The following is a 10,785-nucleotide window of genomic DNA, read 5'->3' on the forward strand; positions in this document are numbered from 1 at the left end:
CTCGTGCGTGTAGTCACGCTGGCATGCGGAGAAACTTAAACGAATTTCAAATTCAAAGCCACTGAAGTAATCATTCGTACAGTGAGCAAACTCTTCATTCTGTTCATTCATCTGTTTGGTGGCTGCGGGGTCACAGAAAAGAAACATCCAGCACATGCGTGCGCAGTGCGCGTCCACGGGCCGGTTTATTCTCCTGCGAAATGCAATCTGTGCGGAAAGTTATCCCAGACGCAGTTCAATCACCGCACACACACTGAAATCACTTCACCTAACTACACCGCTTCAGATTGGAGCCCGGCACCGTGCAAGCGCTCCTGTCTGTCCTGCCTTTCCTGTGAAATCTGGAAAATGGGAGGGTGAAAAAAAAAAAAAGACGGTTTATAATTGATGTTTTCCCATGGAACAGCCCCTCCTCCCCGCAACACAGGCTAACCCTCAGGTGGAAGAAATCTTTTAAGATTTTTTTGTGGGATAACATCAGGAGGGTTTGTCTAGGCGAGCCAATCAAATCCCTCCCCTGCTATAGATCGGTGCTATAATACAAAGCAGTAAAAGCGGTCGCCTCACACAAGCGGCTGCAGCTCGACTAGAGATCCCGTGGCTTTTAATTCCCTCACTACTTTTTTTTTTTAAACTCTCCTTCGATGTGCCCCGTTATTACCATTTGTCTGAGGCGTTCATTTCCGCACCTGCCACAGTAGAGACCAGGCGAAGGCGAAGTAGAGGAGGAGACAAGGACATTGCGAGAGCCGGGAGAGGCAGACGGTAGAGATAGCAGCGGCGACTCGTTTGAGATCTTAAAGGACAAAAATGCTGCTCTGGACCAGAATCGTATTGGTCGGTCTCATCTGCTTGTCCTTGGTGTCCTCTGGGATGGGATGCGGACCGGGCAGGGGCTACGGCAGGAGAAGACACCCGAAGAAGCTGACACCTCTTGCGTACAAGCAGTTCATCCCCAACGTGGCGGAGAAGACCCTCGGGGCAAGCGGCAGATACGAAGGCAAGATCACAAGAAACTCCGAGCGATTTAAAGAACTGACTCCCAATTATAACACAGACATCATATTCAAGGATGAGGAGAACACCGGTGCCGACAGGCTAATGACTCAGGTAAGGAGACAGAATAACCTTTTTCCCCCACTGGCCGTCTCCTAACGCACCATCACTGCGCACTGCAACAACCTCCTTGTCAGACTGATTGCGCACCTTAAGTGAAGTCTGTTTTACCCGCTGCTGAACTCTTCACACTGAGCCATTTAACTTCACTGTAAAAGCAGATGCGCTTTATGCAGCAGCATGGGAGTTTTCAAAGGCTGCAGGCTTGAAGCGAATGTAGAAATCCAGCTGGAGAAGTGATGTGCAGGCGGACAGTCAGGACACTCGGCCTTCATGATTGTGACAGTGTATTTAAAATATTAATGTGCCCCTCTCCTCATATCTATATTTGTATCTTTGTGAGGCTCTATTTGTTGTTTCACAGGCGCGCATTCGTGTTGCCTTACATTTCGCGAGCACATTCAGCATTTGATGCCTGTTTAAGCTCAACATTGCAGCTTGTTTTAAGCGCCTTTTCTTTATTCCAGCCATGAATACGGGGAGCTGCTGATGCGCACCGCTTCAAACAGCCGGGCTTATTCAGGCATGGCGTGGCTCAATCAGACATTTTCTCGCACAGGCTGCTGTAATTTAGCCTTTCGCATGGTGTGCATCAGTGCATGAAAACAGTGACATTTCTTTGAGAGTGTTCTGGACACTACCAGGACTTCAGAAATGGGTGGGACTCGGTCAATTATAGGAGCAAGGCGCACAGGGGTGATGGTGCTTTGCTTGCAATGGATGATGACATCTTTTTTTATACTCCATCCTCATGTAGGCAGTTAGTTACCAAAGCTCATAGCTCGATCCGTACAGATAAGACGATGCTCACAATACATCGGAGAGATGCAGCCTTGATTTCTTTCCAGGCTGCAGGATGCCGCGTCTCTTCAGCATGACTTTTAGCACTCAGAGGCTGGTGAATTATTAAAGGCGCTTGGGTGATATTGGCTCAGTAATAATAAAATGCCGGTGGTGATGGTGGTGGTGCTGGTGGTGATGAAGCCAGGCGCGCGCCGGAGTCCCTGAACCCGTGCCTCGCACCATGCATGAGCACGAGCTCCGATGAAATATTCACTGTGCGTGCGGTCTCGGCGTCCCTCTCAGCCCTCCCCACACCGCCTCTGAGATGCACCTATAGGTTCTCATACACACAGAGCATGAAATTATGGGCGCGTGGGGGTGTGATGCCCAAACTGGGGTTCAGGGAACCCCCCCACGGATCCTCGAGGAGGTTCCAAGGTCTTCAGCGAAAAGGGGATCAGTTTGATTTCACTGCTCTTCATTTCTGTGAATATTGGTGTCTGCAAGGTTTTAATCTGAGTAAAACACCCCACCTGCTGTATAAACAGTTGTGTTTACGGCTCAGTAGAAAATCATTCAAAAGAAGCGGGAGTGCCTCAGATAAAAAAATTGATTATATATTGCGCCTGTGCATGAAGTTTGTCTATTTAGGGTCCTTAAAATAACATGTTTTGAGAGCTGATTTGTGTTTTACAGACTTTATTAAAGGGTCAATAGTTGTGGCTTCTGGTTCATCATCCGCTTTCCATTCAGCATCCGAGTGTTTACAGAAAACACAACAACAGGCTCGAAGTGTGACACGAACATGAAAGCGCTCTTAAGGCACCCCTCACTGAGTCTGAAACGCAATTTGAACTTATGACCTCTGGTTAGCGGGAGGCCACAGTAAGTTGAAACAGGTGAGATTGTCGTTATCGTTCGTGACATTACAAAGCCATCAAATTCGGGTATTTACATCCAAAAGAGGAAGACTGTAGCTGTTTTGTAGGCGACTCTGCCAGGGGCATAAGCATTATCACATGGGGATTTACGCTGTGCCAACGGTCTTTGCGCTGTTCCGCGGCTTTACGCATGAATCTTGTGGGTTTTACGCACGGAGTTTTACGCACGAATATAGCAGACTTTCCTCGTTATCTTACGTTTCGGAAAATATAAGCTGGAGTCGCACATGAAACAAGGCACGTGCCTGCAGTCGCTCCCTTAGGCGTGTGCAAGATATGTGCTTATCAATCAATTCACTGAGGTCTAGCCAAGACTATAAGACGTGATACTTGAAGGAGAGCTTCAACAAGCGTCTACTCCTTTAACTGGTAACACATAGCTCACTCCAAGGAACGCTGCCAGCAGTGGCGTTTTAGACATTTACAGATAGTGTTTCCCGGAGTGACGGGGCCTGAGATGAGCAGAAGCATCAATCTTATCCATCTAATCCACAGGGTTGTTTCATATTCAGTCGTAAAATATGATTTATCTCAGTATGAGTGGAAATGTTCTCTTGTGGAGCAGTGAGTGCTGGAATTAATCAGTGTGTTTCCAATGAACTTTCATTGTTCAAAGACAACTTGTAAAGCAGAATTAGAAAATGTAGAGAAAATACTTGATTTGTCCTGTGAAACCACGTCAGCCACACGGGCAAAGGTTGCTTTGCACTTTTAAGAAAAGGTCCAACACCAGATTAAACGGCTTTTAAACGTGGATGATTGTGTTTCTTGCAGTGTAGCATTGTTGGGAGCCTGCAGTCTCTGCCCACAGTGCAAACGCGTCGGAAAGGAGATGAGCTGGCGGCTTGTTTGCACTGACAGGTAGCTGATAAGTGTTTCCTCTAACCAAATCATTTGTGAAAAGATTAAGAGGGAGGCTGTTGAACAACTTTACCCCGAGCACAAAGCGCCGGTCTAGGGCGCCCTGCTGCGCTTCACGGTGGCTGAGCAGAATTTGGCTTGATTTGCGGCACACGACCTAATGAATTAATAAATAGGTTAAGCTTTACGGCTCTTGACTCCGACAATCCTCCTCAGAATGTGGGAGGTTTTTCGGGGGCCGGTTTTTATTCAACACATTCTACAAGTGTGATATCCTCATAAAACACCCACTGATATATGTGGAAGCTCTTTTTTTTTTCTTTTTTTCTTTTTTTGTTATACGAGTTTTTGGGGTCTGTGTGAACATTCTTGGTTCAGGACACTCAGGCTGTCCATAAGGGAAGAGGACAGTGGGTCACACACAGACGCTTCTCTGTGCGCCCCGTACCACCCCTGGATATTTCACAAGTCTGTCAGTCAGCAGCCAAAACACACGGACTTAAGGAGGCATGTCACGTTTCCCAAGACTTTGCAGGAGAGGAATAATGAAAGTTTCCCTCCGCGGTTGGAGTGAAAAGACTCTTTGTGATGTTTTATTTGACATATTGGTTGAGTGTCGAGAATAGTTGTCTTGGAGAAGGCCAAGCATCTTCATTGAGCGCGCGGAGAGGCTGGGGTGCGACGATTTATTCATAGGACAAACTCCAGATATTTTAAGGCAGCAGCTGCTCTTGAAGATCATCTTCATATCATCTGCATATCAATTATTGATTTAAAGAAAACAAACAAGTTGCAACCAACAAAGGACTCGCTCATTCCGTGGCCTAATACAAGCTCATGAATTTGTAATGATGCATGTTGTGCTCAATGCGACACTTTCTGAGAGAAAGGGACGCTGCTCGCACCTTTCCAAGACCAAAAGACCCATATGTTATAGGCCAGTGAAGCGAATGCGGTGCCTTATCAATATTTCATCGGCAGCTTTCCTATCCGAGATGTGCCCTCTGACGCTGCTGCTCACACTGAGAAATGTAAGCTCACATTCAGCACCGGGGATGCAGCTCAGTGCCAGTGTTTCACCTCAGCTGGGAGGAATCAGGGGCGTCAGGTGGGGATGGAGAGGTGTGGTTTTTAATGGTATCGCTATACTGGACGGCAGAGATCAAGCCAGCAAAGCAGATATCTCTGCAGCTATTTCTGGGGGGAGAAAAACTTCCATGTGTGGCGCATGCGGTCTAAAGCTTTATTTCTCTGACCAAAAGATATATTTTTAGTCAGTTGTGAGCACCTGCTACTCTTGGCAACAGAAAAACGTGCCAATATAAGAAAGGCTTTGATGGAAACTGCTGTTCTAGATTCAGACTTTTCCGCATTTTATCCACGGACATCTTATATCTGCAAGCCATGACACACAACAGGTGACTAATTGGTCCATTTCTCCTTCCCGCAGAGGTGTAAAGACAAGCTGAACTCTCTGGCCATCTCAGTGATGAATCAGTGGCCAGGGGTGAAGCTGCGGGTCACCGAGGGCTGGGACGAGGACGGACACCACTTCGAGGAGTCGCTCCACTACGAGGGCAGGGCCGTGGACATCACCACCTCGGACAGAGACAAGAGCAAATACGGCACTCTGTCCAGGCTGGCGGTGGAAGCCGGATTCGACTGGGTCTATTACGAATCCAAAGCACACATCCACTGCTCTGTGAAAGCAGGTATGGCTGCGAGATGAGAGGAAAACCCATCATAATGGGCCCAGAGAAAAGCGGTCATGCGCACTGTGGCGGAGAAAATAACCAGATAACACCAGTGCGCATTTCCCGTCAGGTGCGAGTGCAATCATCCAAAGAGCAGGTGCAGCCCAGGGAGGCTCCTGTCCTGCTTCACCTTCGAGAAGACTTTCAAAATCAGAGTTGGTGCAGCTGTTTGTGAGGGAAAAGTAAATCAGATGTCAGTCACGAAGGTGTCAGAGAGAAACGAAGGTGATGCCTTTCATGCGTCATCTCATGACAGTGTCCAAAAAAAAAAAAAAAAAAAAACGGATTTCAGTCACCAATCAACAATTAAGAGCTCCAACAAACAAACCGCGACAGTAGAAACGTGTCATAACATCTGCTGATTGATTTCTATCGCAAAACTACACATTTCATGATCATCAATAATGTCCAAATTGTCAATCAGTGATTAATCACAAGAACTTGTAGTGGACACTGTGTCTGTCTGATGAGGTAATCGCGCGCACAGACCAAATGTTGGAGTGTTCGGTCCTTTTGACGCGGTGTTTCTCTCATGAAGTCTGTCTCTGTGACTGATGTATGGCCACATCCCAGCTTTTCCCCATGCAGCTTATTTCTTGATCTTACATCGCCCCACACTGTCTCCTGGTGGGAACCACGATCATAATCTAACAAGGCTCCTCGGTGTGACCTAGAAAAACAAAGGGTTTTTTTTTGTCCTCTCTGGATTTTGGCGCACCGGCGGACAGCAGAATAGAAATGCTCGGAATTATGACGTTTTTAGGGAATTTGGTACATTTTTGGATTTTATCATATGGCGGAAAAACGAGAAAACTTGCTGGTTAAAGCTATTTGGGGGGATTTTTATCCATCTCAGCTTTGAGATCCACTTTTAAATTTTAACACAAGCTTCATTTGAGCTCCTTTCATTGGTTAAAATAACATTTCAGGCTTTCACTGCACGCTAAAGGACACCTATGGCGCACAGAACACATTTCTTCTCGCTGATTGATGAACCGTGGCTCTTTTTCTGGGCTCAGACTTTATTGATAAATCCCTTACTTATCATTCAACACACACGTTTTGAGATCAGAGTATGGGCCAGGCCGACGTGTCATTGGGGGTCATGCGACTTTACCAAAAGGATTTGGCTGAACAATGTTGAATTGGTTGGGCTAAATCTGGTTTTCAGTTGTCACCTTATTTCATGCTCGGGAATCTTAAAAGAAGATTAAAAGCCCCAAATTCTGGGTAGGAAACCCCCTTTTCTGTGTGCAGGACAGTGTGATCCTAGAGACTGGTATGTGAAGAGCTCCACCAAGGCCAAAATTATTGTCATCAAGACTGACAACAAAGCAGGGAGAGGTGGTAGAAAGAGGGGACATTGATGTTGCACAACAGAAAGCATTTAAGAGTCCGGGCCCTCATTTAAATTCAAATCTACAACTCGAGAGGCTTGGAAAAGTGGCTCCACTGGGTAAATAGTAGTTGTGAGTCGCCTATTTGTGTGAATTGTCACATGGAGGTTTCTGCACCTGAGTAAATATGGGAAGAGTAGCTGGGAACGGCGTAAGTGTTCTTTACCGAGAGTAGCTCGATCCACAAGCTGATTTAGAATAACAATGCCTGCTCTTTATTGGTTTCTTTCTTTCTTTTTTTAATTAAGAATAGATGAGCCAAGGCTTTCGCTTTTCTCGTCTCAGACAACGTGGGCCAAGCCAATACGCATTTGGCATGGAGGAGCAGACAGGCATCATTATGCAAAATGCATATGGCCCACCATGATGTGTGTCGGCAGGAAAAATACAAGCACGAGAAAAGAAGGAAGGTTCCTGAATGGGCTTTTGAATGGGGCGGTGGTCCTGAACGGCGGTGGCTCAAAGCACCTGTGATTTATTTATTTTGAACTCCTGACAGTGTTTAAAAGTTTTAGCTAACGCTGCTTTTGCGCATTTGACGTGTCTTGAGGCTGTTTTTTTTTAATAATTCTGCAGTGCCACAGTGGGTTCTGCCTCTTAATAAACATTGCAGAAGGCACAAAATGGGATTTTAATAACACGATCTTTTGTTTTAACAGAAAACTCAGTGGCAGCAAAGTCAGGCGGCTGCTTCCCAGGCTCCTCCACTGTCACCCTCCAGGATGGCACCAAGAAGCCGGTCAAAGACCTCCAAACCGGCGACAGGGTCCTGGCAGCAGATGACGATGGAAACCCGATTTACACCGACTTCATCATGTTCATAGACCAAGACTCGACGACCAGGAGGCTCTTCTACGTGATCGAAACCGACTCGGGCCAGAAAATCACCCTCACCGCCGCGCACCTCCTCTTCGTCGGCCACAACTCCACGCGAGAGGAGCGGATGTCGGCAATCTTCGCCAGCCAAGTCCAGCGTGGACAGAAGGTGTTCGTGTTCGACGCCGAGCGAAGTCGGCTCGAGCCCGTGACCGTAAAACGGATTTACACGCAAGAGCACGAGGGCTCGTTTGCGCCGGTGACCGTGCAGGGGACCGTCGTGGTGGACCAGGTCCTTGCGTCCTGTTACGCAGTGATCGAAGACCACGTCCTGGCGCACTGGGCCCTGGCACCTGTCAGGCTCGCCCACTGGGTGTCCTCGTTGCTTTTCAGTTCCCAGCCTCAAGTCAGTGCACAGAACGACGGAGTGCACTGGTACTCCAAGATCCTTTATCAATTAGGAACATGGCTCTTGGACAGCCACTCGATCCATCCACTCGGGATGTCAGTATACCCAAGTTGAAACCTCAACTCCAGGAGCAGAACGAGACTTAAATGTAGGACACACGAACTATTCAGTAGATTAAAAAAAAAAAAAAAAAGATAAAATAATAATAATAATTAAAAAACGAACGAACAAACAAACAAGACAAAGGCCCCAGCGGAGTTGGGATATTTATTTCAGTGACTTTTCCATGTTATCCCCTTTCAAAGAATGAATGGAGCCTTAAAAAGTTTCTCTTTGAATAATTTATTCTCATGTGAACTCGCTGCTGTCACACAAATGGATTCTGAAACGGTGTGAGCGGCAAATTGTGCATAATCTATTTTTGTATATCTCAAATGCAAAAAAAAAAAAGAAGAAAAAAATATGTTAAAAAAAGACGAAAAAAATGAAAAAGAAAAAAAAATATCGCAAAGAGGAAAGGAGACCATGTAGAAAGGAGCTAACTCTGACAGGTTGTAATGTTCATATGTGCATATATGTGCAACTGACTGTTATATTTTGGGGAGAACAAACTTCGCGGGGTTCCATAAATTATATTTTTATACACAGAATTGTAAATTAGATTTTGACAGATCGCTACCGAATCACATTTCGTTATTTGAAATAGTGTAAGATATGAGAATATATTTTAATTTAAATACAGTAGTTGGGAAAGTATTGGAAAATCTTGTACTGCTTGGTTTATTAAGATTTTTATTATTTTGGAAACTGTTCGTTTAAGTTGTCGGAGAGGGACAGATATTCTGCCTCATGTCTGCATTCTCTGCTTTTTTTTTCTTTTTTTGTTTTGGTTGTGTTTCTATTTTTCTGTTTTCTTCTGAGAAAAATATTAAATGCAGATTCTGACAATTCAGTAACAGTTAAAGTAGTACTGAAACAGTTTCGTTAAATAAATTAATAAGTAACTCCTGTAAATGTACTAAAATGTATTTTTCTTTTCATATTTTGTAATAGGGAAATAGTTTTATAGAAATGACCTGCGGCAGATGCAAAGTTTGGATAGTCTATATAGCCATACCATACCAGTTAACTTTCATAACAGGGCGATGCGTCAAAAATGTCTAGAGTTTATTATTTATATGTTTATTACAAAATGAGATAAAGAAAATCTTCAAACTTGCAGTTGTTACATGTCTTTGTCTGAACTGAGCTTCACAGGAAACACAAAGAGGATCATTTGAGGACGTTATGAGGTATTTTCCGGCCAAATTCAGGACTTAGATCAGCTGTTGGAGCAGCTCATTGATTAACAAATCAGCTCAGCTTGTGGTGATAGTTCCCCTTTGGCCCAATTCTCCTTTATACCGAGCACAGCCTGCATTTCGCCTGCTTATAATTAACATATAACAAATGTTTTACAGGGTAATTGAGCGGGCTTAGTCTACTGGGAGCGCTCGCAAACAATTTCTCCCTGTTTGCTGGCTTTTCCAAAATGGGGAAAATATGGCGCTTTGAACTACCTTTTGCGTGCTTGCGAAATGTTGAGCGCCCATGTCGAATTTAACGAGGTTTGCCCTCCGCAAATAACTTCTACCTCGCAGACAAATTAAACACAAGCGTGTTTGTTGGCCCTAAACGCTTCTCGGCGTCTGCTGCTGGAGGTCAGGCTGCTCCATCAGTGACTGACAGTCCGGTCCAAAGGAAGAAAACGCAGCCTTTGTTGAAATCACAGCTCTGTAACACGTTTGTGAGTCTTAACAAATCGCTATAATCCTCCAATATTTTCACAGGGACTTAAAGTGTGCATGTAGCACTTAATAGGGAGGTTTTAGTGATGATTTTTTTTTTTTTTTGTCCTCTTGAGGTGTGCTGAGGTATTAGAAGGCTACATATCTCTGAGATTGATTACAGCATCAGATTCTGCCTGTATTAAGTTGTGCAAGGGCGACACCATGTGGTGGAGCGCAGGTAGTGCTGACTAGCAATGGCTGGAATATATTTTACAGCTTAGAGGTGGAAATAATATGAAAACTGACTCCACTCACAGACAGGAAGCTGCAGCTACTGCCATTCATAGGTTAGCTACCATTTTAGCTAATTTGGGCACATCTGTGCAGCGAAAGAACAAACTGGCTTTCAGTTTGGCGCCTCAAACTGGATAAATGCACTCGTAGTGGGAAGCAGAAGAGCAAACGAATGAGCAAAATACACAAAAATACGAGTGAATAATGTGAAAACTTTCAGTATCCACCATACTTTTCCAATCAGAATCACAGAAGTGATCCCATCCTTCACCAGGCTTATCAAAGGTAAACGGGGCCACTGAACCTGAGTTTCTGAACACTGTAGCGACATGAGCAGGAATTCCATTTCCTCCTCCCGGGTCGCCCACATTGTGTTTCCTTGTTGATACTGTGAGGTGGAAACTTTGGAGAGGGACAAAGCGGCCCATCTCTCCCGGCGCTGTGACCCTGGGTCCCTGACAGATACAAAAGCGTCGGTGCAGGGCAGCATTCCTCAGAGCAGGTAAACAGAGCCTCCTCTAATCCCTCTGGGGGCCCTCAGTCTGCTGGAGCTCAACAACGGCTTTTACAAATGTTGACATTTGCAAACATGAACAGTCTGGCATTCTGGAAAACAAAACTCCCCGTTTCTAAGAGAGTTCTGCA

The 10,785-nt window shown here is 45.3% G+C and overlaps 1 protein-coding gene across 1 annotated transcript; it reads left to right on the top strand.

Annotated features, from left to right (window-relative positions):
* The first annotated feature begins 455 nt into the window (after positions 1-455).
* On the top strand, positions 456-9,291 carry shha (sonic hedgehog signaling molecule a). The gene is made up of 3 exons (XM_076721563.1): positions 456-1,110; positions 5,152-5,413; positions 7,512-9,291. Exons 1-3 carry the CDS (start codon positions 811-813, stop codon positions 8,189-8,191), a joined length of 1,242 nt encoding a protein of 413 aa, XP_076577678.1. The 5' UTR covers positions 456-810; the 3' UTR covers positions 8,192-9,291.
* Positions 9,292-10,785: the final 1,494 nt, after the last annotated feature.

Source organism: Chaetodon auriga, chromosome 21 (genome assembly GCF_051107435.1).
Source record: "Chaetodon auriga isolate fChaAug3 chromosome 21, fChaAug3.hap1, whole genome shotgun sequence".
Lineage (NCBI taxonomy): Eukaryota > Metazoa > Chordata > Actinopteri > Chaetodontiformes > Chaetodontidae > Chaetodon > Chaetodon auriga.

Excerpts from the sequence above, each read along its gene's own strand:
- shha (XM_076721563.1), top strand. The coding sequence starts at position 811 with ATGCTGCTCTGGACCAGAATCGTATTGGTCGGTCTCATCTGCTTGTCC. Across the intron at positions 1,111-5,151 it reads CCGACAGGCTAATGACTCAG|AGGTGTAAAGACAAGCTGAA; the intron begins GTAAGGAGACAG and ends TCCTTCCCGCAG. Across the intron at positions 5,414-7,511 it reads CCACTGCTCTGTGAAAGCAG|AAAACTCAGTGGCAGCAAAG; the intron begins GTATGGCTGCGA and ends TTGTTTTAACAG.